This window comes from Mesitornis unicolor, unplaced genomic scaffold, assembly GCF_000695765.1.
Source record: "Mesitornis unicolor isolate BGI_N332 unplaced genomic scaffold, ASM69576v1 scaffold2088, whole genome shotgun sequence".
NCBI classification, from domain to species: Eukaryota; Metazoa; Chordata; class Aves; order Mesitornithiformes; family Mesitornithidae; genus Mesitornis; species Mesitornis unicolor.
In genome coordinates this window covers 1-27,797 of record NW_010203635.1, presented here as the reverse complement: position 1 = coordinate 27,797, position 27,797 = coordinate 1, and the positions used below count along the sequence as shown (strand labels likewise).

The following is a 27,797-nucleotide window of genomic DNA, read 5'->3' as shown; positions in this document are numbered from 1 at the left end:
GGGACCTGGAGGACCTGGTGGGCACAGAGCTGGGCACTGCAGGGAACAGAAACACATTTTGGTTCATCGAGTACACATGGCAGAGAAGTTTCATTATCAAGCAGAGGAGAAAAGGTCCTGTGGGTTTTGCCTCTAAATCCACTAAACTAATGCATTCATAGCATCATGCACTGACTGCCATTTCCCTATGGCAAGGGGTCCTAAACAGGTCCTCATACCCCCAGTAACCCACAAAATAATGATTTATGAATGGGCTGCTTTACTTTCAGCATGAACTGTGAGAAATTCTGAAGTTTGACAGCTGTCCCCAGCCCGAAATGCTGAAGAGTCACAGCTCCCAGCAAAGCTGGATCAGTATCTTGTAAATCATTAGGAATATATTTAATCCTATGCATTAATTGACCGCTATCAATTTCCTTTAGCCAACTCACCTAACTGAAACAAGGACAAGCATTAGAGTTTACCTTTAAAAAAGTAACCCCAACACCTACAGACCAATATCTGCAGATGTCTATGGGTGAGTGAGCCCCTGGTGGAAACTCTACTGGGAACTGTTGGACTGGGAACAAATTGGAACAGGCGTGGAAATTTAACAGGGGCTCAAAAGGCCACACTCTAAAAACTTCATAAACAGGGAATGAGATTTTCTTCTGCAGCTTTTCTTTCATTTGTTTGTTGTTTATTTTTCCCTTTTAATAAAACCTCAGGCAACACCACTGTAGCAGCAATTTAATTTTCCAGTATATTCCACAGGGTATCTTAAATTAAACTTGCAGAAACAGTATCATTTTCTATTAACTTCCACATGACTTGCCATAAGGCAGTCTAAACTGACTCTGAGCTTTTTTTGGGGCACGCCAATTAGAAAACCAAAGATGCTGTCACAACAACAGCTGCGAAATCAAACGGGATCTCACTCCCATCGTTCATGGACTTAACACTCCTTTCATTCCCCTGAAAGAAAGGAAGCAAGACTTTCTCATAAGGAAGGAAGTCTAAACAAAGCATATGCCCAGAGGAACCCGGTGCCACCATCCATGGAAATAAACAGTGCTACACACACGACCTTTTCTCTCACGAAGCAGAGATGGGAAACAGATGCATGAAAAGCTGTTGTCATTTACCAAATGCTAACGTTGTTTTGTAAATTATGAATGTATGCAAAACCTGCATTTTGAAAAGCGAACTGGAAAGCAAAGATGAAGGAAAAAATCGGCACTCGCATGTCTACCTCCTTGAAAGTACTTTTCAGTCTTGTGAATACACACGCAACACTTCAGCATTGTGGGATAAGGCAGTTTAGACCCACGTCTGCAGGGCCAAACAGCTCATGTTAAATGCTCTGAGAGTCACCCAAGTGTGCCAGTGAAAAGCCACATCAAGGATTAAACCACAAAACGTTTTCATGCTACATGAAGAACCTACCTGAAGGTCCCCACCGCCATCGTGAAGGGTGCCTGGAAGACCCTGCAATTCATGAAACGTGGTCTTTTGAATGCATCAGGACAAACACCAGGAGAAAATACAACTTCTAGAAAATGCACTTTACAGACCCAGCCTGGTTGGATCAGCACAAGGGGGATACCCAGCCCCATAGCATAAAGCGCAGCCCTGAACACAGAGCATGATGAGCAGCACCGGTCCCCAGAACAGACACGTCAGGAGTGTAACTGCCTTCTGGAGGTGCACAGATGAGCTCAGGGAAGAGCCTTGAGCCTCAGGTGGTGAAGGCAGCAATCTGAGGAGAGCATCTGTGCCCACCCCTGCTTTGGGGCAGGGAAATTCCTTGGAAAAGACCTCCCTATCCCTCCAGAGATACCACAGCAAACCCAAAACGCAGACGTGCTGGTTTCAAGCCCCGCTTTGCTGTCCCTACAAGAAGACGTCATGATCCAAGTAACCATATAAACCCTGAGAGAACAGGAAGCCCACGCTGTGATGTCTGTGCCATCAAACCTGGATGTCACTGGGTTCCTCCACCTGCACAGTGCAGACACTGAACAGGAGATAACCAAATGCACCAAAGTGAAAAGTCAGTGCTCTCCTCGGGGCATGGTGTTTATGGCCTGCTGAAACTTAGCCCAGAAAGGGAGTGCTCAAGGCGATGGCAGCAAATAAAACATGCACATTCTGGCAGCAAGAAGAAAGTTGTGGATTTCCCCATGGGAATTTTCTTACGTTTATTTGCAAGTCTCAACTTACAGGAGGTCCGGGTGGTCCAGGAGGCCCTGGGAATCCTGGCAGACCAAAAGGTCCCTAAAAAGAGTGAAAAATAATAAGAAACCCCCTTCTTAATCATTTAAATGAAAATGTAAAAGGAGAGGAACAGTGGCTACCAAATACCAATGCATATTTGCAAATGTGGGGCATGGTATCTCTAACGGGACTCAACTGCACCTTTCTTTCTGGAGAGGCTTCTATGAATGCAAAGAGAAGAGTAGATGCATATGTAAGTACAGGGATTAGGATAAAAGAACATATCCCTGCACCTACATCCCTGCTTCCAATGGCTCTGTACCTCTCCACAGGAGTTGTGAGCACTCAAAAATGATGGTACGCCTCTGCAGAACGGGCTCCCCCAGATCGTACCCATTCTGTCCTTGCTCATAGTTGGTAAAGGACGATGGGGCTGCAAGCAGTTGCACACCCTTGGCATTGCATTGGTCGACTGAGGGGACCCTACAGAAGCTGACACAAGGAATACAAGTGCCCATAGGCAATGAATGGGCTAAGAGAGCAGAAATTAACCTTGTGGCATGTTCAGTAACGGAGCATTGAATGATAAAAGAAACTCACAGGAGGACCCCGAAATCCATTTCCACCTGGGAGCCCACTGGGTCCTGGAGGGCCCTGTTGAACAGAGAGAAGAGCCTTACACCCATGGTGTCCTCACATAGCTGCCAAAACAAGGGGCAACCAAACAGTCTGGCTGTACTAACCCCCCCAAGGAGCTCAACACTGCACCCACCCAATCAGCTCACCAAGACACATCTTGCTTTTTGCTCCACCTTCCCATGGACCTCGCTTTTATCATCGCATGTTGCCAACATCTGCATCCCCTCCAACAGCTCTGAGATGCCCCGGGAACCCACCAGATGAACACTGCCCCAAAATTGGTCACTTCCAGCAATTACAAGGCTTCTGCACCTTGAATTTACATCATTGCCAGCTTTTCTGGGGTTCAGGTAAGGATAAAAAAAAACCAAGATGAGACGCCCCAAGGCCTGGGGTGGGTTTGTAACACTCACAGTATCCAATAAAGTCAGTATAATAATTTAAACCTCTTTGTCAAAAGAGCATCGTGACTTACGGGAGGTCCTGGTAGTCCTTTGCCCTGGAAACAACATTTAAAACAGTAAGAGATCACTCAGAAACTGAGCACACAGGAAGAAAAACAAACCTCAGAAAATGCCACTTAATTTTGTTTTTCCTTTTCAGTTTCCTTAGAGCTCCCCTGTCCCCAGTTATTGCAATTTTTAATCAGAGCAGAGCTGGAGCATTAATGAATCCTTTTGTTGCCTCTACTAATTTGTATTCCCTTTATATCGCTGTTACCTATGAGAAATCTCTAAGTAAAACCACATATGGTGATGTGATAGCGTGACACAGACATTTATGAAAACAGCATCCTAGTTTATATAATTGTCCTCTCTTTTTTCCTGTTTTATTAGACATTATTTAATACCTAATAACTCTGACAGCATTTGATACGCTAGTCTTTAATCCAAGCTGGCTTGCTTTTAACATCTCAGAGACTAAGAAGGGCTGTGGTACCAGAACAGGTCATACACACATATTTAAACACTAAAAACGACGTTTTCACTCGTTCATCCCTTTGTTGGGGTTACAAGGCTTCCCATCTTCTCTTGGCGATGGTTTTGACATAGTATTTCACACCATCTTTACATACGCAGCTCTAGGTGGTACTTACAGCTGGTCCAGGTGGCCCAGAAGGTCCTAATGCACCCTGTGGGAATAAAGCAGAGCACAAATCAGCAGGGACAAACCTGAAATTCCCATGTGAGAGACACCAACGTCTGCTTGTGGCACCAATCTGCTGAATTCACAAATACAGGGATAGAAACTTGTGGGTAACGACTCTGTCATTCCCTATTAATTACTTGGCTGAAGGATGTTTTGAGACAGTAGGGATGGATGCTCAGAATGGGCCCCAGCAACTTCCTTCACCATTTGCTGGGCAAGAGAGAGTAGAGACTAAACCATGAGCTGCTCCTAAAAGACTAAACAGGCACTTCTGCAAGTCACAGCTGGCCTCAGATTCGTCTCCGTGTATATCCAAAGGTTCATAAATTGAATTTCATCTGTTTGAAATACTCTCATTCATAATACTTTCATGATGTAGATCCAATTACTAAATTATGTGCAACTATTTACAAGCTTTGGGCTTGTTCTAGTTAATTTTATTAATTCATACATTTTCCCTTCAAGCATAGACAAAGACTTGGCAGCTTCTGCCTTTTCAGTCGCATCCCTTGGCAAATCTCCAGTCTCCTTTTCCCAATTTGCATTCTCACTCGTAAGCTTGACTGGAGTTTGGTGAACTTATACCTTAGACTAGAATTCAGTCATTCCTGAAGTTGTTACCTTCCTCCTTAACTAAGGCTAGTAAGACAGACTGACCTTCCCAGTCCTTCAGTTGCATTGCAAAGGTGCCAACACTGGCTGGTAGACTGTAAAATTAATGATAGGTAGTAATTCTGAAACAGAAAGTAAATGGAAATATAAAAACTAGCAAAAAACCAGTGTGGCGGGCAGAACTTAAAATAGTGAGAGGGTGATAGACTTAAACACAGCATGTTGTTATTTATGGACTGTGTTAAACTAACGCCAGCAAAATCCTCATCTTCTTGTGCAGGAGACAAAGCCTCTCACCAGCCTGATTGCCCAAGCCTGTTTTCCAAACATTCTCAAAATATTGCACAGAAACACCTTGAGCACCATGTCCTGAGCTGGAATTAAATGGTATCTACCCCTAGGACCAGAGGAACAAGGCAGATGGGCAGACCTGGAAAATATCCCAACGCACCACTGCTTATTGTGATCCCAGGGACGACATCAGCCCTTTCCTAACGCTCTACGTACCAAATGAGATTAGAAATATTTTCCCTTGTTAAGCTTAAAGATACTGAGAACCCAAGGCCTCATTAAGAGCAGTCTTGTGAGGAGAGGACTGTAATCCAATAAAAATCAACTCAGTTGCAAATGTCAGCTCGTTCGCCTCTCTTCCTGCAGGTTACTCTGCTTTTCTTCCAGTTGCTTTTATCTTGAGGCTGAAGTCCTTACAACCACTGGTGGCTGTAAGGGGCAAGCTGGGATCTCCTCCTGTCAAGAAACCACTGAATTCCTGACACATACTGACGTGCACCCCAACCCAAACCAGCTGCATAGCCCCTTTCTGCCTTGGCCTACATGCCAAAAGACTGGCAGAGTACCCAGATTACCCCTTCATTTTGGTATCTTTGAGGGTGCAAGGTGCATCACGCAGCAGTGAGCATTCCTGGTAAAGTAAAGACCATTGAGTCCCTGAGCAAGCTGATGCAACTCCATTAAGTTCAAAGGAGAGACTCTAATTTACGCCTCAATTTTAATAACATTGTCTGACTCAACTCATTCTCCTGGTAACAATGTTCTCTCTCTTTTGATTAAAAAAAAAAACAATCTCACCATAGTTTTTCACTTTAAAGTAATATACTTTATGAATATACAATTATGGAGCATAGGAAATACTTGATTAAAGTGACACTCAAATAAATATGAATAATTACTTAGAGTATAAAGCACCAAACTTCAGAATGGCCTTTGAAAACTTTCCAATGAATGACAACGGTGTCTAGCGCTGAGGGCAGAACCCAGCTCATTCCTGGCTAAAAATAAAGGTTTTGGGGTTTTTTAATTGGAAAAACAGGTAGGCTTGATCCAACCAGTCTGTAAGCAGAACCATGAGAAAAGCCAACGGATGCTGACAGCAACAGGAGTATTTAAGATAAAAACCATTTTAGTACACTGCCTTCACAGTACTCTGCCCCTGGTCAGGCATGAATCACTGTTGGACTGATGAAGCCTGGCATTTAGAGGAAAAATAAAATGTTTAGCAGTAAGGGATTACTAAAGCTTCCATGAGCCCTCTTCCATATGCTAAACATCTTCGCTTTCAGACACTCCAGTTCAGAAAAATATGCTTGTTCAGGAGAAATCATACTGTTAAGCATGAATCCAATCCCAAAGCTTATTTCAGTGATACCTGGGAGACTAAAATATGTTCTTGAAGTTGAGAAGAAGAAAGAAAGTCGAAGTAGCAATGCTGACCTTTTAAAGTGCTAAAGCTTTTAGAGGCTTTTTTTCCTTTTTCCAGGCTTTTCTTAGACCAATTAAACCAATTTTCCAGATGGACCACTGACCTTGAAAAGCTCCCGTAAATGACAGAGGTCCCAGGTTTGCCCCATGCTGACAGAGGTATGAGACGTGGGAAAGCACATCAAATCATGGAGTTATGGTAACTGTGTTTGTGTGCTTATACTGAAGAGGAAGTTCCTGTGCCCAGAAATTATCTGCTCAATTACCCTGCAAACCAGGAGCTTGCGTGCTAAAGTGGGCATGGCCAAATACTACCAGCAAACATCAAACAGGAGCACGAAACTGCTCGGAGTCTTCTGTGTGTGGTCCTGAAATTTTCTATTTTTAAAAACCGGAGCTCGGTTCCCAGAAGGTGCTGGGCTCTTGCCACAGAAGGTCTGAGAGCGGTCAGGACTTCGCAGCCCTGGATCTCTGGGGACAACGATGGGGATGAGGAGAAGGTTTTTAGTGCCGTGCCAATGGACAGAGGCTTGGAGCTATGAGAGGCGCTTGGCTCCTGCCACTCAACTTTCCCAGTGGCCAAACTTTGCCTTGCACATGGGAAAGGAAGAAGAGCGATTTCACAGATATGTGGCTCTATCACTCATCCCTTTAACTAAACGAGACAACTCACAGAGCATTGAGCTTTGGGTACCTCCTTGGGGCAACAAATGGATTATTGAGATATATTGAACCTTTTTTAACCTTTTAACACACTGTGATGTGTGTTCAGCCCATCACTGCAGCCCCGAGTTCAAGAGACCAATAAACCAGCTGTGGATATGAGCCTCATCATCCCACACTGGGAGACAGGAAAATAACCATGCTGCATAAAAACCTGTGCTGCATGGCTCACCAATGTTTGGTTCTTAATGTCACAAGGAGGCCTAAGTTCCTTTCCAGCCCCACTGTAGATGATCTGAAGGACATCTGTAACCTCACAGGCAGTCATTTCTATATCCCTATGGTGCCCCTTAGCAGAGCTATAATATGCAGGAAGCAAGAAAAATCCCTTATTTCTTGCTATGTTGGCAGGGGAAGTCTATGCCCATGCAAATGATAATGTCAACCATATGGACAGCCCTGGAATTAGCAAAAGGAAAAGAGTTTAAAAAGTCAATACACAGTAGCAGTAATTATAAACATAACAGAGCTGCATACTTAGACTGCAAACAAAGGCCAAAATAGCTTCACTTTGATTAATTTCATGATTAAGTCTGCTGACTGTTTTAAGGAACTTTTTAGATACTCATGGTATCACCAGAGCTGCTCTGCACTGGTACTCCCACTACTGAGAGCATCCAAGCCCATTCAAAGCCACGTGAAGGAAAGATGGATCTCATGCCTTGCCTAACGAAAAACCATCTGGGCCTTCATTTCAAAGGTCCAAGTATTCTGCAAGCGTTTATGGATAACTAAACCATCATAATCAGTACCCAAACATCACCAATTTACAAAGGAATGAGAAAGCATCAATACGAGCAGTGACAATATTCATTTAAGGGGATTTAGGATCTGATGTGGTACTCACACGGTCTCCTGGAGGCCCATTTGGGCCAGGTGGGCCATCGGTTCCTGTTAAACCCTGTAAAAAAAGTGGAAGAAGAGCATCAAAACTGAGAAATAAGAGCTGTAGGAAGTTACTTTCACCAGCACAAATCATCTGGATGCCAAGATCTCAGCAAAGCAATAGAACAAGGGGAAATGGCCTCAAGTTTAGGCCAACCAGGAGAGGTTTAGGTTGGATATTAGGAGGAATTTCTTTACTGAAAGGGTTGTCAAACACTGGAAGGTGTTGCCCAGGGAGGTGGTGGAGTCCCCATACCTGGAGGGGTTTAAGAGATGAGGAGATGTTGTGCTTAGGGACATGGTCTAGGGGCAGACTTAGTAGGGCTGGATTGGTGGTTGGACTCGATCTTAAAGGTCTTTTCCAACCAAAACCATTCTAGGACTCTATGAAAGCCCAACCACTTTATTTCTCTCTATAATTAATCACAAAGGAAAGGAACAGAAGCAAATTATCTGTACTGTTCCCTGTCCAGAGCTGTAGGGCAAATCCCAGCCCAGTGAGCAGCACATCTCAGCTAATAAGTGTGACTGGATTTCTGAACCGAGGATCAGTAGGTTTGCTCCAGAAACGTCAACGTATGCTCATATTTCTGCAGACCTTCCCAGGGCACCTCTGAAGAAGTGCAATGTTTCATTGTAAGAGTGCTGTCATATCAGTTATGCATCTCAAAAACGTCATACTCCTTAATTTAATCAAGAGATGCTCTCAACTCTTTAAAATTTCTCCTGGTATGCAAGACATGTGTAGATCCAGGATCCACTGTGCTTCTCCAGCAGACCCAGAGGAAGTTGATGAGACACTTGAGGAAAACACCCATGCCTACATGTAATATTTAAAAGATCTAAGAGAAGATGACAAAATACTCACATCCACTCCAGGGAGGCCAGGCAATCCGGCTTCACCAGCCGCTCCAGGCTTCCCTGGTGCACCTTTTGGCCCCTAAATCACATGAACAGGCAATTATTTTTAACATAACAACAAGAGAAACATGGTGTGTGTTGATATGGGCTACAAGATAGAAGTTCATTTGTTGAGGTGCTAATCTTACACCATGCAACATGGAAGAATTCCTGCAGAGAGATGACACTTCCCATGAATCCCTATCCAAAAGGATGAGCAAGTCAATGGCAACCAGAAAATACTTACTGGTGGGCCTGGCAAGCCAGGAGGGCCCGGCTCTCCCTAAATGAAAGAGAAAAGACATCAGTGTTAGTGTTGAACCTCTTTCCATTGACTTTTTGCACCAATGGTGTTCCCAACTATCGCTGTGCTCAATTCTCCCTTCGTGCCCACTCCAAAATTTAACACATTCAATCTTACGAAGGCAATGCTCTAGATCCCCCTATCCTCTCAAGCTGGATGAATTTGGACAGCCTTTTCCACATCTACAATAGTAGATTGGGTGAAATCCACATCGTCAGCCTCCCAGAAAGAGCCAGTTCCTTTGAACAGTGCCCAACACCTGCAATTTTTTTCCAGATTTGCTTAGAAATTATTTGCACTTGGGCTTGTCTGTAAGTGAGACGAAGCTGAATGGCTATCAGGGCTTTCAAACGTCTTCTTGAGGAAAGAGAGGGATACAGCGATAAACTCCAGGTATCCAGGACACAGTATGAAACCGCAGCACTACCAGGAGCTGGGGACTATCAGAAAGTGAAGAATGAGCAAACTGTCCAGGGTGATTTTCTTCATATGACTAAACTTTGACAGGAAAAGCAAATGAACAAAGCCCTCAACTGATTCCTACCTAATCCAATTGCACAATCTGGATTAAACCCAAGTTTTATGAAATATTTCAAAAGCACTCTTTTTTTTTCCTATCCTAATGGAAAGCAGCTTTTAAGAACAGCATTAAAGGTGTTTGGGAGACAATATTTTAAAAGTCTTTGAATCACTCCTTCTGGCTCAGCCTGCTGTAATTTCACATATGGGCTTGCGGGGACACCAGGCAAGTGGACATTTGTGTTTTATTGTTAGCCCCCGAAAAAGGCAATAATTTGTGACCAACTCCCTGACTGGAGCTTGATTTCCCATCTCATCCCACAGAAAACCACTTTGCATCCCATTTCCAGACGTCTGGATGGTACCCTCCCCTCCTGGCTTTAGGATAAATGTACTAAATATTGTGAGACTCGGGTATTGTGGGCGAGCAGACAGGAAGGGACATGTTGATACCCTGGAAGAAAATCGATATGGAAAAAGGGTGGTTATTAACAGAGCAAGGCTAGAAATAACACCAGCCCTGCCGTGGGCCTGATAATTTGAAGGGAATAAGCAAAGGCATGGGATTTATAGCATGTTTCTATATTTACTATGTTGGCAACTGTGAAGTCTGTGGGCAAACCTCTCAAGACTGGCTGCCTTGATTCGCTCGGGCGAGGGTTTCTGTCCTGCACTGGTGCCCAATCAAAGCGCAGAGCAGAGGGGCACTGCACAGAGGGATCTTTATGCTCTGGCTTGCTGAAGCAACTCCTTTGCTGTCCTTTGCCCATGGATTTTCCATAAATAGTTATCATTAGCATAGGTGGGGAAGGTCCCCTGCCAAGGACGTGAAAGAGCAGTTCTTTTGCAGTGCATGGTTTGAAAACGCAGCTAGAAATGGCAGCAGAGGTGGTTTGCTCTCCCCTCCATCACCTGAGATCGACAGCTCCTTGCATTTTTTCTTGCCTGTGCGATGGCAGTCCATACGGCAAGGTCACAGCAACAGCAAAGGCTTTTTGGGATCATCTTAAACCTTGATCCTGCCATCGTGGACCCCTGCGAGGCTCTGCAGGGGCACCAGAACTTCAGTCAGCTGAATCAAAAGTCTAATCAGTGCTCATAGCCCTAATGCCCCATCACCGGGAATTAGAGGCAAGGGCTGTCAGCAAAAGGAAATGCTCTCCTGGTGCTACACGAGAGGGAAGTAAGTTTACTCTTTCTTAGCAAGTCAGCCCAGGAGACAAAAAGTGGGAGGGAAAAAAGTTTGATTTTTGAAAAGTGACAATTGCTTATTAGCAATTTGGGGAATTACATCCCCAGAAATAATGCACAGGAACTTGTCGCTAATTCTTTCGATCATAACACACTGCTTCTGTTCTTGGGAGGGAGAGATTTTGCTTGTTATGGAGTATGAAGCATGTTAAAGGCTGTAATTATGAAATATTGCAGAGGGACTTCATGGTGCCGCTGCCAGTGAAAGGCAGGAACAAAAGCAGGAGCTTCTAGAAATTGCGCTTATGGGGTTCATCCAAGGTTCGTTCGCAGCTATCCTGAATAATTCAGCTGCACGTTATGCACCGCTCACTGCTCACAGCTGATGGTAAGGGACTGCTGAACACCTCAGCAGCGCTCATCCAGCTCAAAGACCGTTCAGTGACTCTTCCCACACTGCATCCAACCAAAGCCATCTGGGAAGATGACCCAGCTGGAGCGGCTTACAGAGCTCAAGAAACTTGCACAGATACAGTCTAGAAAAGTTCTGGTTGAACTTCAAAAAAGGTCTTATCAAGAAAATAAAAGAAATAAAATAATAGTTTCATTTTTTGCAGTGGTAGAATTGACACTACCACTTGGGCTATTCCTGCATGGCCACAACTCCAGATTCAAGCTGGGTCTGCAAGACTTAGCACCTTAAGTACTTTTCTTGGCCATTTGATTTATTAGGAGTAAACTCTTCATGTTAATTTGATGTTATTTGGTCCTGTCCCACAGGGAGCACTCCAAAGCCTTTAGTGGTGGATGAAAGGGCACAGGTTCATGTGACCAGCACCTCCCCAGGCTTCTGTTCCCAACAGCGATCAGAATTGGTGCTGCTGCCGTTCCAGAATTAAGGTGTAGAATATCCTGTAGAAAGCAGGCACTGAACACCACCTCCATCCCTCCCAAATTCTTCTTTTTCACTCTGTACAGAAACACAGTCACCCTTTCCTGAAGCCACAGGACTGTTCTGCTGCAGTGACTCCACACGCTCACTGCTGCGAACATGAACGCGTGTCCTCTGCCCTCTTTTATCCTATCATGAAAACCAGCAGAGAGGAAACCACTGAGGTACCAGTTCTCAGCTTTCCAGGCTACAAAACCAGAGTGAGATGTTCAGTAGCTGCAAATCAATGAGGTTCTCTTCAGCCTTGCTCACAGAGCCACTGTGAAAGCTCCCCACTGCAGACAAAAAAGCTCCTTGTTCACCATATACCAGGGAACTCGTATATCTTTTTAAACTTCTTATCCAACAGAAAATGACCAGCATTGAATGAATAGATTTTTTTCAAGGTTGCTTAAGGCCCAATTCCAATAAATGTACTTCAGACAGGCTTTAAAATACCCTGACCTATTCTATAAGCAGCTCCGAGAGACAAGTGCTACTCAAACTGAATATCGAAGCATTTTGCATTTGATGTGGTCTCGTTGAAAGTCCATCTGATGCTCTTTTTATCCACTGCCAGCTACAGGACACAATTCAGTCCTTATCCAACAGATGCACACAAGTAAAATCTTTCATTTCTATGGAAACATCGATTAAAAGCAATAGGACAAGTTCTCCTCCAGTAAGTCCTGTGGGCCACAGTCTTCTACCTCTGCAGGAGGTATATTTACAAGGAACTGCCTGCTGAAGTAAAGGGTGCCCATTTCATCTGCCTCTTGTGCCACTAAAGGCAACTCACAAGCCAGATTCTGACCTCTCATTTGCCATTACGGGTTAGGGATAGCCATACTGACAAAGCTGAAATAAAACCAATATAACAGCAGTGCCCAGTGCTGCGTGTTGGAGTTTCTTGGGGCCTCTGTAGAAACACGGATGCCCTGAAGCGTCACATAAACATCCCTCTGAACTACAGAGCATGCAATGACTGCAATGCATGCGTGCATATTACACTCCCTCTCCTCCCTAGACACTGAAAGAAAAATATTCTGCTTTGCAAGCAGCATCACGAAACCCCAGCTCTGTCCTGAACTTTTTTTTGAGACAGGCGATTGATCCTGCAGAGAACCTGAGGCCACTCGGCACCCCCGCTCTTGCAGAAGGTCTCCTGCGATGGGGTTGGTTCTCCAGGCCCATCCACCTCTGAAAGGTGGCCCCGAGTTTTGAGCTCTGGAGAACAAGCAGCTTCTCTGCTGGGTTGGCTCTGCCCCTGCTCCACCCCTTGCCCTCACGTCACTCACGTCTATGCCGTCCTTGCCAGATGGTCCAGGGGGTCCTCGTGGTCCAGGAGGGCCTTGTGGTCCTATTCTCTGCAAATATTGGGGTAAAGAGAGAGAGGTTATTTTTTTCATCATAAGAAGCACAGGGGATAAATCAGAAAGCAATGGCCAAGTCCTACAGCTGAACCCTAAACCTGCACTAACCCTTCATCCCCCAGGGCCCCGCCATCCTGGGTGGACTTGGAGGGGCTCAGTGCTGGTGCAAGGCTTTTTGGAAAACCTTTTTGGCCGAGCACATCCTCAGGGCTCCCAGCTGGTTTAACTGGTGGCTTATGCTGGGAACCAAAGCTGGTCGCTGGGCAGCAAACGGGTTTGGAAATGGTTCTCCTGCCTACAGGCACATTTCATTTTGGGCAGAGGAGGAAATGCAAAGCCCACGGAAAATAGGTGCCAAGTGCTTAGCATTAAAAGTGAAATTATAGTCCCAGTCTGATGGGGCAAATGAAAGAGCCAGGCAGGCACTGAAGGGAAAAGGGGAAGCCTCCTCTCTAATGCCATTTGAAAATCTGGGATTTTGGAGGAGCTCTGAGGTGAGGGGAAGGAAAGAAAGGTCCAATAAATGACTTCTGTATGGAGAGGGCTCCAGAGAGCAACTTGCTGTAGCTTCAGCAAACAAAGGTCTCATTGTACAAGCAGCCTTGCTCGCAGCAGATGAGGGCAGCTCTGAATTGCCAAGCCAGACTGCAAAAATTCTTCACTAACACAATGAAAAGCCTCACTGAAGAGTTACTTCCCCAGGCAATAACATTCACACCATACAGGGAAGTTTAATCTAGCCTCACGTCTGAAGCGAACAAGGGTTAAATACGCTATTTTATAAGTGTAAAATTTGAAAACTGATTGAGGGAAGGAACAAGAAATTCTGATTCAGGTGAAGACCCAGATCAGGAGATTGGTCTCGTTGGCAACCTATTGCTTCATTGTAAAATAGAACCACTTCTCTTGCATCACCAGGTCTCCCCTTTCCCAAGGCTTTATCTCTTGTAACGGCAGCACTGAATGGGAAGACGATACTTCCATGGAAAGGATAAAGCAGCAGTTTCTACACACAAGGATAGAATTTAAAAGCCTCCCTGCACAGGTACAAGACCTGCCCTGCTCGCTAGGTGCTCTCTGTGTAACAGCACAACCACCACACACATTTTTCACAAACTTTAGACCCCAATAACCTGCCTGCTGCCACATTTCACCCTGCAGCTATAACATACAGAAAGCACTAGGTTCTTTCCCCCTTTTCTCTTGAGCATAAGACCTAAATGAGGCTTCTTACCTGAGCTGATGCTGTGGCCAAGAGCTGACATAGGAAGAGAAGCCCAAGAGCAGAGGATCCAGCCATGGTGCACAGGCTCTGCCTCTCTTGGTCCCTCCTGGGCAGCTGAACTACTTCTCCTCCAGGGTCCAGCAGATCCCTCCTCCTCCTCCTCCTGGGTCTCAGTGTAAACTCCTTGCCTCCAGATAAACCTGCGGCTCCAGCCGGAGGGGCCGAGCTGAGGAGCACAGGCAAGAGGGGCCGAGCTGGGAGGAGAGAGAAGGTTTCGGGAGGAGGTGGGAGAAGGAGGGGGAGCAGCAGTCAGGCAGGAAGAGAAGCTCTCATTCATGCCCCGCTGGGCAGCTCCAACCCTGAGCAAACAGGGAGGGTGCCCGAAGAAGGTGACTTAGCGCCTGGGGCTGCCAAACTTCACCGGGGAAATCAGGGTACCTGTAATGAGCGCAAGATGTGCTACAGAGAAATGCACTTACTGCTCTGTGAGATGGTTTATTAGCTCTGGAGGTGTGTTCACATTCATTAGTTTTTGTTGTATTTTTTTCCAGGGAGAACTAAAGAGCACCAACTGATTTCTTGAGAAAGTGATGGATCCTGACCAGAAGACAGATGACTGCAGTCAGATACAAGAGGAGAAACATTCTCAGAGCCATAAAAAATAATAAAATTGCCTTTGAAATATTTGCAAGGAAGGAAGAGGATGACAGCTCACAGCTAGGTGATCCCAAATGGCAACACAGTCACCAAGATGCGTCTCCTGTAAATGGCTTCATGCTTCCCTTTATTCATTAAAGATAATTTCACCCAAATTAGGGCTTGGAAGCAGAAACAGCAGAAAGATTCATTGGGACTGAAATGACACAGCTCATTTGGTCAGCAATAGGAGAGCAGAAGTGGAAACGCAAAGCTTAAAAAAATGAAACACCGGGTTTCAGTCTGGCAGGTTTGTGTGAGCGCCGTGTGTGCCTGCCCAGCTCCCCAGCAGCCAATATTCCACCAGCCCGGATACAGGGCTCAAAGATTTCCCAAGTTCCCACAAGGCTTTGTGGAACAGGCAGCTGTGGGCAGATGGGGAATGTGTCTGTATGTCTCTGGATGGTTCTGTATGTCTGCACCACAGACCCTGCAGAGGGAGAGCAGTGCAGTCGCAGGAACTGTTTTGCACAGAGCTCATCCATCCTCTTTGGCCAACTGATGGCAAGAGGGAAGGCAAAGCAGATCCAAATTCCTCAGTCACACGTTGCTCAGAGCAAGCCAGTGCTTGGAGGGCTCTGCAAGCAGAGCTTGAGACCAGCAAGTGAACAGCCCTGGGAGCAGTCACCTTCAGGCCCATCTCACAGAACAAGAGGAGGACCCGTCCTCTCCTCTCCTTCCTCGTCCCCAGGCAGAGGGAGCACAGCCAAAGAGACACAGGGACTTACACAAGTCCCACAGAGACATCCCTGTGCTTGTGTCCTGAAGAAAGAGGCCCACCAGACCAAAGCCCTCATACCTGCTCACACCCTGAGAGCTCCTCAAAAGCAAAGCCCTTGTTTGCTCTATCACATCACCACACACTTGGGGCCGAGGCAAGGCATACCCAAACATTTCATATCACAGCATTCAACAAGAAGCATGTGGGGGTGTGTCTTTTCCCCACAAATATCCACTGGCCATGCTTTATAATGGTGGGGGAAGACTGAGCATCATCTCCACGTGGATCAAGCAGCAGGTTCATCTCATGGGGAGCCCACCAGCCCCATGCACCCATTCCTTGGAGGTGCCCAAGCAACAGGAGACGGCTGCAGGGTGTGGTGGTGGGTGGGCAGATACACGGTCACGTCCTGCCTTCAAAGATGAAAAAATACATAAGTGGAAGTCGGTATGCATTAAAGTCATGCTTTAATAGGTGAGATTAATGTAACAAACTCAGTGATACAGCTGCAAGTGCTGGGAAACTTCCTGTGAACTCACTGCAAACACCCACAGCCAAAACCCTGAACCTGATCACGATGGGGAATGGTTTGGTTGGAGCACTCCGGATTAGGGCTCACAGTGAAATCGTATTAAACACAAAAACAAACCACACATCACTGCAGCAAGATACATGTCCTATGCCTCAGAGCACATCTTCACAACGAAAACATCATTAAATAAGAAAATTGCTATAAATCTGTACAAAAGCCATGATCAACAACTTCTTATGAATCTTTTATGAAAGAATTTTCACTCAACATCTTCAAGTATTTATATCTGTAGTTAAGTGTATCCTTATTGGCTATTTAACTCCATTTGTCCATAAGAAAAAACAAAAATTAAAAACATTAAAAAATACTTCCCCAATTAGCACTGTAGCAGTAGCTGGATTTTTCCTACTCGTCCATACTCATCCTCTATTCACCAATAACCAGAACACCCTCACCTCATGCCTATGCTTAGGGGCCCTGTGCACACTATTCACTGCCACACGCGCCCTCATCCAGTCAACTCATACGTGTGTGACCGTGCACGTTAGCCGTGAACCTTGCAGGTTTTTATTCCCACACACAGGGTATGCGCTGGATCAGGACCTATGGTCTGGGAAGGCAAGCAAGCCATCAAATTCCTTGAAAGACGAAGTTTCTTAGGAGCTGCAGCAGAGAGAGGAAAAACATTAACACAGCACAGGATACTGCATCTGCTCGCTGGCACGCAAGCCTCCAGCCAGCTCCTGCACAAACAGCACCTAAAAACCCCTGAACTAAAGCAAACAATCTGGGCAAACAGCAAGTCCAGACCTTCTGGCTGTTTCCTCCACTTCGTGAAACGGGTCCTCTGTCGTAAATCTCTAGGAGCAAATGTGTGAATTGTTGAATGCTCCTTCAGACTCGGTTGAATACCGTGTAGGTCAGGCAGAATAGCTTACAGGGAGGTCAGGAGCATTAGGGCAAGCCAACAGCTGGCAAGGTCTGAAAGTAAATTCTTGAGGGCTGTAAATAAATGAACCAGACAAGCATACCCCCTCCAATTAAAGCTTTAATTAACTGCCCCACAAAGCCCAGTGGTTTCCAGACATGCTGCACTCCAGCATGCCCTCACTGTCTGGCACGCTGATCATTAATGGTAAAACAATCCTTCCCTAACCAGGACGTGGGTTAAATCTGACACATCTAACTCCATGCAATGGGCCTGCAGAAAAGAGGCCCCACAGGCCACTGCAAATCAATGGCAAGGTTTGAAAAGATGCAGTAATACATATTTGTTCTATTTTGGCAATTGAGGAAGGAAGGCCTTTGAAGGAGTAGAGGACACAAATATCTGCGGAAGGCTATGAAGGGTCTGAAAGTAGTGGAAAAAGTTGGGCAAAAGCAGCTCTAGCCAGCTTTATGCAAAGCCTGAAGGTTTTGCTTTCAGAAACCAGCAGGCAATTCGTATTTTCAATTCTAACAAGCACTACAAAGCAACTTCTGCTGGGGATAAAGGGAACAAATTACTCAGCACTCTGCACCCTGGAGAACAGTATCTATACATGAAGGTTAATACTGGTCAGGGATACATTTTGACTATTAATTTTATCCCAGTCTACAGTCAAGCCTACTTTCTTTATAGGAGGGGAGGCAGCTACACTCTCACATAATGGGAAATGCTGATACTCATCTCTTTCAGGCAAATGTCACAAAAGGAACGGTTTATGCCCTAGGAAACAGACACACAGCACCTTTGCCAGGAACAAATCTCAAGGGAAGGTACAGCCTTTCAAAATAACAAATAGAAGTTACATGATAACAGAAAGGCCTGGCAAATTAGGTCATGCTGTCTTACGTTAAAAGTCATGTATTTAATAAATACTCGACTAGTTCAAACAAGGAAAGATTAGTTTTCCACTTCTCTTTAAGAAGGGCCACACCAGAACCAAAGCAAAGTGCAAAAATCCCTGTTACTCCAAGATAGTCCTGAACATCAGATAAAAAACAGGAACAGGACACAATCTGTCCATGAAGGTGATTAATTTGCGTTTCCTTCTTTATGGTAGTGAAGGGCTGGGTCTCAGTGAAGTAACTACAGATGATTAAAAAAGAGCAGAAGGCTGACAGTCAGACAGGCGCTAGCCTGGATCAGCCCAAGGGAAGTTTATTTTCCCGTGTACTTCTGCTAGCCCAGTCTCTGAAGCCGTGTCCTGCAGTGACAGCAGCGTCATCTCCGCTTGCTCCACTGCTTGCCGTGCTGGTGTCAATCCGCTGCCACCTGCTCTTCACCAGGTTCTGCTGCACGCTCACAGCTTTCAGGGTTTTGTGTTGCAACCTCAGCAGCGTCTTCTTCAGGACAAGTGGATGCCGTGCTCTGCTCAAGACTCTCCGAAACTTGTTTCTTGTCTGTGACTTCTGCTTGCCCTTTTTCACTGGCGTTTTCTGCCTTTTTATGCTGTTCTACCCCAACTACCTCACTTTTGCCCTCCAGGAGCGTGCTGTTGCAGCGGTGCTGATCACTCTTTGCTGTGACTTGATCTCCACTTGACTTCAAGCCATCATCACTTACTGGAGAAGTCCACCCAGTTTTGGGGAGCCTGGAATCACCCGGGGGTCTCAGATCCCCACCATTTGCATCTCCATCCCCCTTCTCACTTCTCACTTCCACAGTTGCATTTTTCTCACTGACATTTTCTTTTTCAGCCTCAGCGTTCACAACAGATGGATTTAACTCAGCACTAGAAGCAGAGGGCCCCACGTTCAGGTTTATGGCCAAGCTGAATGCTTTGTTTCTCGATGTTCTTTTATCAACTTTCCTTCGTTTTACAGCTGCGTCAGTGGACTCCGGCACTGTTAAATCTTTGGTACTTGCGTCATCTTCTTTCAGTGTTTCCTGATCCTCTTCTGCTTCTAAGAGCGAAACTGAGGAAGGGATTTCTGCATCAATGGCACATTCACCCAGATTACGGGAGATGTTTTCAATATCAGTAGGGCTTTTCAACGGTCCGCTCTTTTTAGCATCTGCCATATTTGCATCCAGTTTTCTCTTCTTGCTTTCCTTCGTGCAATCATTCTCTGCTGCACCCTGCACTTCTTCAGTCTCACTGTTCAAACCCTCCTCCTTCTCCTGCTGGGTAGGTGAAGCCTCCTTCTCTTGACCATCTCCTCCCTTCAAAACACAGTCACTTATCTTCTCTTTTACATCTTCATCATTCACTTCAGGCTGCAAGTCTGCAGCATCTCCAGCTCTCTGCTGCTCTTCTAGGGACTGGTTCTGATCCCTCTCCACTGAATCATCACATTTTTCACCAGGAGTTTCCTGTTTAACTTCAGCCTTTGGGTGCAGCTGTGACTTGGCAGAGCGGGGTCTGTACTTCACAAGTTTGTCGTGCGGCCCCCACACGAAACTGCTTCGAGGTCTGAAGTGTTGCCAAGCATAGTAGACCAGTTCTTTTCTCTTCTGCTTGCTTCTGACGGTGAACAAGAAGTAATCCAAGGCACTTCTCTTGACATTTGGTAACGTCTCCTTAACCAGAGTTTCTGTTAGGAAAAACTTTACCAAGTGCACTTGATAGTGTTCATATCCCATCTCCCCCAGGCACTTCAGGATGCGCGTGATCCGCAAATTGTTGTGGCTGAACCTGAACAAAACAGATCAGTAAAGCTGTTAAGTGAAAGTCTTACAAGTCACTACAAACCTGTGATCTATTAAAGATTATTTGACATTGCAGACAGGAGCATAGGTGGGCTTTCTTTTAAAGCACCTACTGCTGCTGTCTGCCTTCAGCAGTCTCCTTCTAGCCCTCCTCAGATTAAACATCTCAATGGCTTGGGAAGGCTCTGGCTTTCTGCATCACCAACCAGTAGATGACAGCCACCATACTGGGTCAGACACACACACCCATACAGCCCAATACCCTGCCCCTGACAGTGACCCTACAGAGTAAGCCTGTAGAAAAGTGTAAGGACACAGGTAAGTAAGGACACCGCCAGAGATTGGTAACTTAGGGACTTAAGATAGACATAGCTTCTTGAAAATAAAAAAGGCAGAAAACTTTAGTGCCTTTAAATCGAAGACTGCAATAATTTAACAATGTTACTATCAATTTGCAGAGCACTTTTCAACCAAGGATTCAAAGCATCTCACTCACATTAAGGCAGCTTTATAAACAATGAGGGAAGCCTATGGAAACACTTCTATTTTGTAGCTTAACAGGATACTGTACAGGCAATGTGGCTACCTGTGAAAATGTTTCGGTGATTCCTGCTTAAAATACGGTTTTAAACACAAGTTCTGCTAAAGCAAATATGAACATCTCCAAGCCTGTATTTTGTACTTCTGGAGACCAACAAGAAGAATAATGGCTGTTAGCAGCTGCACCAGATACAAAAGAAAACCAATCTCAGCTGGTTTACTTATTATATTTGTCACTTATTGAAGTGATGGAAAGTGTGATGAGCTACAGTCAGAGGCTGAACCAAGTTAGAAATACTTTAGCTAGCTATCGTTTTATCCACAAAAGCCTCCATTCCTCAAGGGCTGAGGGTTTTCTTGACTTGGAGTTTTTTTTCTTCTCAAAGAAGTACCTGGCTGCAGCAAATGACCAGCAGCATAAACAGAGACTCACCGGTTCAAGTTCTGAAATCGTTCAGCCCAATTCTCTGCTCTCTTAAGTTCTCCGGTTTCCTCGCTGACCAGAATGATTCCATAAAATCTCAGCATGAGCTGATAAGCACGGATGAACCTTTGCATAACTTCCTTGGACTTCTTAAAGGCCTGAAAACAAGGCAGATCAATGAGTACAAGGTGCAATTCCCTAATTACCTACACCAGTTTAAGTGGCATCCGAGTTACAAACAAAGCTTGATTACATCACCAAGCATTTCATGTGCTGGTGTAGTTATGCGGCAGACACAAGATAGACAAATGCTTAACAGTGCTTGAGTGAGCTCTGCTCGCACTAGGGCCCTAAAGAAGCAATGTAAAAACCACTAGGCTTCAAATACAAGGCATTTAGGAAAAACCCTAACAGCTTTCAGAGCTCAAGGAAGAAAAAAAAAAAGGCAAAAGCTTTAAATACCTTGATTTCTTGAGACGTGAGTGGTTTGGCACGCCAGTTCATCCCATGCTCACGTAAAGGGAATAGCCTGAAAGGAAAGACATTTTTAGCCCAGATGAGCAAAGATGACATCCAACCCCAGGCACCTATTTTGTTAAAACTAAAGAAGATTCCAACAGCTGCGATATCATGGGCATTTCTTGGAGAGCTCACATCCTTATGGACACAAAAGTAGTTTACTACATGACAAATAAAACTCTCCCATAATATCTTTGTCTGCACCAGTGATAACAACATACTTTGCTTATCTGGATCTCTCTCGTTGCCCTAATACTTTGCTTTGCAGGATGCTGTAAGACAAACATGTAAAACAAGCATGACTCATCTATTGCCACAGCGGCACAGGAAACCTGCGCCTTCAGGATTTCCACTGCATTGCTTCCAGAAGCATGTAACTCAATAAAAATAAAGTGGACACAGGTTTTACTAAAGAGTAAATTCTGGGCCTTTTGGGAAGCTGAATTCAGGAACACAGATATAACTGACTTTTAAAGAGGCACAACGAAATAGAGGCATTATATTAACGCAGACAATTTACCACTGTATGTAAGAATGATTTTCTTCCAGAACTTCATAGTTGTCCCACCAAGATTCAAGCAGAGTGTCAATATGCAAACCTGAAAAGAAAAGGAAAAAGTCAGGCAAGAAATGACACCAACTGAAAATAAAAGTGGGGCAGTCAGCCAGGGTGGCTCATTATCCAGACCAGGTGTTCACATACTGGCATTGGCTTCTTTAACGGGACAACGGTCCTGGTAAGCCAGAAAAAAACCCTTAGTTTTCTACCACCAAACACAAAATTAAGGACCATACAGAAGAAACTAGGACACTTGAAAAGAGAAATTCTTAGTAGTTTTTTGTTTGGTTTAGTTTGGGGTTTGGTTTCATTTGTTTGTTTGGTGGTGGGGTTTGTTTGTTTGTTTGGCTGGGTTTTTTAATAATTGCCCCACATGGATCAAGCTACTCTCTCACCAATTCAAGCAGCTGCAGCAGAGCAGCACCAAACAGTCATCACACAAGATACTCACCCTGGGGCGAAAAATTAATCTCATTTTTATAAAAGCTTAAGTTCCACATCTCTTCCTCCTCATTTTCTGGTTCTATCAAACCCTGGAGAGAGAACAAGAAATCAACAAGCCGCAACCTTTTAAAAGGCAGTATTCACTTCAACACTTCTTGCTTTCCCTCACATTTCCTAAACATTTCAAGCTAATCCTTGAAATGCGTTTTGGGAAGTAACAGCTTGTTTCTGATGCACTCACATGCACATCATCCCTTCCCCCTCACAAACGAATCCTTTAAAGGTTCGGAGCCTGTCAATATAAAGACAAAAGGGTGCCCTCATATCTAGAAAGGGTTCCTAAAATCAGCACGCGATGAGGAAGAGCCACAAGAGCACATGCAGCATCCTTCAGTCCGTACCGGGTAATGATGTCTGTATCTCTGCAAGTCTTTTGCTGCATTCCAGTTGCGCCTGCCTGAGAACTAGAGAAAAGAGACAGATCACAGATCCAGGATAAAGTTGTCTTCGGCAAAACAAAATAAAATTAAAATAAATCCATTGCCAGCATCTCCCACACCTCTTCCCCTGCCCATCGCTCTCCTGTGCCCTCCACTCTGCACTCCCAGCACCCCCAAAACCAGCCGGTTTGTTCCTGCAGTCCTGAACTGAGAGAAGTCCACACCATCTCCTTCAAAACATCTATTTTTCTTTCTAGTCTTATTAATCAAGGTCTGCATGTTTTATGCTTATCTTTTATCCCAGCTGGGTTTTCCTACAGAAATGGTCAGAACTAGCTGGAAATCACAAATAGTACAATGTCATTTTCCTCCTTAACTCCAAGGTTTTAAACCAAGACAAACAAAGCCCTGTTCGTCTCTCACTCTAAATCACTATACACCCTAATCAAGGTAGAGCTCAGACTTCAAAATTGTAGAACTCAAGATGCAGAATTATCCCTTAAATTCAGGATTCTCATTCCCTGTAGACATTACTGAAAGAAGGTTTCCTTCATCTTCACTTTATGGTCAAGAGCAGCCTTGCTGACTTAGCATTGTGCTGATCTAGACTGGGCAATAATACAGCCACATGGTCACATCAGGCATTTATTCTCCTGGATTGCTGTTCCAATCATCATCTTCATCATTGCTCATCTCTCCGAGTAACCAAACTTGACGTCAAGCCTACCTGAAAAGCCCTCTGAAACAGCGGTGACGAATTTGATCTTGGCTCCTACAAATAAAAGGCATTTAGTTGAAACATTTTGAAACTAAACCTCACCAGTAAAATAAAAAAAAGATACGAAATGAGAATACCCACAGTAATGATTCACATGATCCCCATTAGTTGCCAAGTGACAGATTTACTTAGTTACAGCTGAATTCACTTGATGTTACTCATAACTCAAACTGCTGTAGAGCAAAGCCTGTGGAGCCACGTCCACCCAACAGTTGGGTGTCAGGTTCTCCTTGCTACACCAATGTGCCACGCTCATTCCCAATGTAGCATTTAGACAGAAATCACAAAGAACAGCTCCATTTCTTCCTCTGAACGTCATGGAAATAAAGTTGCAAGTATGAGTTAACGTAAAATGCATTTTAACTGAATTATATACTTTTGTTGTTGTTACAGTGGATTACTTCAATGATAAGAGATTTTGTTGCACTTCACAAGCAATATAGACAGGTTTCATCTTGCTGAAGGCTGAACCATCTTGTCCCAAACCACAGAAGTGTTTAAAAGTGCTCTGTCAAGGCAAAAGCACCAAAGTGAACTGCTCATGAATGAAAGGACCCAGCCAAGGCGAAGCACAGCGCAGGGAGAGCTCACAGCAAGAGCAGGGTCTTTGGGAAACAGGGATGAGATGGGCAGACTCGTGCAAAAGCAGCATTTCAAGAAACTAGGAAGAAAGAAGCTGCAGATGCTCTCTCGTTATTTTTAACTTCATTTGATGCTTCTTAACCTCATTTGCACAGAGGAAAAATTAAAAAAACCACCAAGATAAACCCACTTTCTAGTGAACACTGATCACTGGTTCATTAAGGCAGGAACTGGATTAGATTTGGAAACACCTTGTTTGAATGTAGACATCCATTCATTGACCCTGTTGGTTGCTAATACTTAAAATGTATGAAGCACGCACAGCATCTGGGAGACCAAATCCATACAGGGAGGCCATCTAAGCAAAACTTTTAAAATTGCATTTAAAAATGCATTTACACGCTACGATTCCCCCATCCTTCAGTGACAGGGATTAAATAAAGCTCAAGTTATTTTCTAAATAGAATAACTTGTGATGACCTAAAATAATGCCTGTCTACATTGCAACACATTTCCATTTTATACATGGCAACACAGACCAAAATAGGTGGCAGAACTTCCCACAGCCACATGGCCCATACAGGATCAGAAATCCAAGCGCTGGTGTCCGTCCCCAGAACCTACCCCGACTGCAGAGATACACACAACTATAAAAAGCTTTGCTACAAAGCTAACATTTGGGGGAAAAAAGAAGTGGTTGCAAACACAAGACTAAGAGATCTGTTCAGCCAGAGGAGATCAATGTTATTCTTTTGTTCAAGATGTAAGCAGACACTGGGATTTAGCACTTTAAAAATCGATGCTTTTGACTGCAGCTTTTGAACTCCAAGGATATTTGGATACAGGAGGAATTAATGAAAATGTTGTTCCTAATTACAGAAGAATCAATTTCCAGATATTCTCTACGCTTAAGATCTAAAATAACACCCTTTAACACAGCCAGGCGGGACAGGCTAACAGCAGGCTGGCTCCAGTTTTGAAAAACAACTGGTTTGCTGAAGAGTAAGCAGAGATACAGAAACAGATGCAGTGCCATGGTGCAAGGTGCTGTGAGGTCTAGAAAGCAGCGAGATCCCAGAAAAAAAAAGGATTGTGGAGCACAGCACAGCAGAGAACGAGATGGGGAAGCACAGAGAGCAAAACTCAGCCTTCCCTCCAAGCAGGTGTTGTTCCTGGGTCTATAAACTTCTATTTAAGCTACACAGAAACATAGCATTACCTTCCTTTCCAGATTTGAACAAATTAAACTGCAAGACAAACTTGCACGTGTAAATCAAAGCCCCTTATTTCCCACTGATGGGCAATGTAAGTGGGTTTCAAACCCGCAACGCATCAGTATCAGTCGGAAAGTGCATCGCTGTGCAGAGTGTGAGGAAAGCAGGAGATGGTAACACAAACAATATTTGGCTGAAAAAGCTGCAACCAAAAGGGATGAAAGAGCACGTGGATGTGAACAAGAGAGGAATGAGAAGTGAGAGAATCCTAGAAGAGCAATTGAAACCTTTTCTGATGAAGAGTTAGGAGAAGGCAAGAAGTACAGGGCTTGTTATTAAAAGATGGCTGAGCAGCACGTGAACCCCATGCATTACAGTAGAGACGAGGTTACCTTTGTAAAATGAGCACAAACCCCAAGGTTTTCAACATTAGCTCTCAGAAGCTAAAGGCCCTGAAATGCAAGAGCTGAAAAGGCACGCCTGCAGAATTTCAAACTGTGAATACGGAGTGTTTGCAGAGACACAAGTGAAACACAAAGACAGAAGTAGAATTTTAAGTTGGCTTTGAAAGCGTGCAGGGAAAATAATAATAAAAAAACTCTAACCTCAGTATTGAATAAAAACATTATCAGCTTCTGGAATAAAGTATACCATCTAGGCTGAGGGGAGAAGAGTGAGAATTAGTGCAATATACGAAGTAGGAACCTCTTCTGGAAACCGATTCATGCCCTTGGCAGGTTGTAAAGGCAGAAATGGATAGCAGAAGATTGATTATTTTCGTATTCATTCTCACTGCCCTTAAAACAGGCACTGTCAGACAGAGGTGAGGACACATTCATGACTGAAGGGAGAACTCTTCTTTATAGGTGCACAACAACATCCCAGGGGTGTAAGTCTCAGGGACACATCCTCCTTGGTGGGGCAAAGCTTGAAAAGGTCACTCACTGGAGTGAAAAAATGGTCCTTGCTTTTACGGCTGCCACAATACAGAAGGTGGTCTAAGAAAAAAAAAATAAACCTGAAGAACAAACACATTCAAAAAGAATAATATGAATGTTCTGGAGGCATTAAAACTTGTGAACAGAAGCAGAACTGCAGCCACGTACAAATTTGTCATGTGGCTTCAAACAATGCAAAACACTTCGGAGGAAGTCCCTGCCTCTTCCTTTAAGCATTGCCGCAATTCCACCCAAAATACCTGCGACCTTTCACAGATCTGCGTGCAGCCAAGGCCCAGCCACGTTTGCTGCAGGCAGCTCCATGAGGATGCAGGCACGTGCATGGGGGTGTCTGTCTGCTGTATTTAAAATTCTGATTTTTATCTGCGAAGCAGAGAGTGCGTATTTTTGTAGCGAGCCGTGAGTGTTTGGAATATTATGTTGCACGCCATTTATTTCATTTTTTTTAAGAGGGAAGTTAATATATTAATGCTTATAAAAATTTTTAAAGTTTAATATTAAACTCCTTTAAAAATGTATTAATTAGAAAGCTTCACCTGCCTATTTCTATTCTAAGAATAGGGGATGAGTTGCTGAAATGAAATTCAAGTGAAGGATTAGTTTCCCTTTCCCGGAAAGGGGAGGAGTTAAGTCAAAGGACTGTAGGGTGTTTTGACTGATGCAGGAAACACTGAAAATCAGAGATGCACTCTTGCATTTGCCAAAGCAATGCCGTAGAAGAAATTACTGATGCTCAATGTCCAACTCAAAAGCATAGGTGCTAAAGATAGGAACCTCAAAGAAGACAAATCAACATTATATTAAGGGACTAGACACAAGTGTTCACATTCTGCAGCACTACCTCGCTCACTATACCTGCACACGTACCCACAGGTTTTAAAACATCAGAGGGTATATTTTTGATTTCAGAGTTGCTCTAAATATGCTCCCTAAAAAACCCAAAACACCTGTCTGAAAGGAACAAAAAGTTACAGCTCACGTTTAAAAGTGAGCACATATCTGGGCAATGCTTTTTTATTGATGGCATGAAAGAGCACGCAAAAGGCCACCACGCAAAGATGAGAATACCAATGAAAATTTAAAAGCAAGGAGTTGCTGAAGAAGATCCGCGTTGTAACGTCAAATCCAGCAGCCACCAAACGTGGTGAACAAGACAGCAGAACTTGTATTTGTGGGATAAAGTATCCGGATCACAGGGGATAGTGGGGGTGGGGTGAGATTATATTAAAACCCAGCTCATGGCAGTGTAATAAAACTTGAGGGGTTGCAAAGTTCCACCTCTGCCTTCACCACCCCAGAGCTTGCTTCTGCTTCTGACCGGGCCCCAGGCTCACTCCTCTTTGAGGATTTACTTCATCAGGATAAGCACAAAATCATATTTCAGGGATC

General features: G+C 44.4%; 2 protein-coding genes across 2 annotated transcripts in view; both read right to left on the bottom strand.

Annotated features, from left to right (window-relative positions):
• Window positions 1–18,525, bottom strand: part of LOC104545575 (collagen alpha-3(IX) chain-like) — a gene marked incomplete at its 3' end in the record, with an annotated part of 34,625 nt that extends 16,100 nt beyond the window's left edge. Inside the window, exons 1-8 of the mRNA XM_010190754.1 lie at window positions 18,475–18,525; window positions 13,067–13,135; window positions 9,071–9,106; window positions 7,886–7,939; window positions 3,932–3,967; window positions 2,797–2,897; window positions 2,203–2,256; window positions 1,426–1,467 (exon numbers count right to left, since the gene is read on the bottom strand). Of these exons, the coding sequence (XP_010189056.1) occupies window positions 1,426–1,467; window positions 2,203–2,256; window positions 2,797–2,897; window positions 3,932–3,967; window positions 7,886–7,939; window positions 9,071–9,106; window positions 13,067–13,135; window positions 18,475–18,525 (443 nt within the window). The remainder of the gene's footprint in view (window positions 1–1,425; window positions 1,468–2,202; window positions 2,257–2,796; window positions 2,898–3,931; window positions 3,968–7,885; window positions 7,940–9,070; window positions 9,107–13,066; window positions 13,136–18,474) is intronic.
• A 32-nt stretch (window positions 18,526–18,557) lies between these two features.
• OGFR (opioid growth factor receptor) lies at window positions 18,558–26,108 on the bottom strand (the record flags this gene model as incomplete). The annotated part of the gene is made up of 8 exons (XM_010190753.1): window positions 18,558–19,935; window positions 20,923–21,071; window positions 21,376–21,442; window positions 21,953–22,031; window positions 22,443–22,524; window positions 22,837–22,899; window positions 23,603–23,644; window positions 26,049–26,108. Coding segments are annotated over 8 exons (1,920 nt in total), but the record flags the coding sequence as incomplete, so codon positions are not given.
• Between the last annotated feature and the right edge of the window lie 1,689 nt (window positions 26,109–27,797).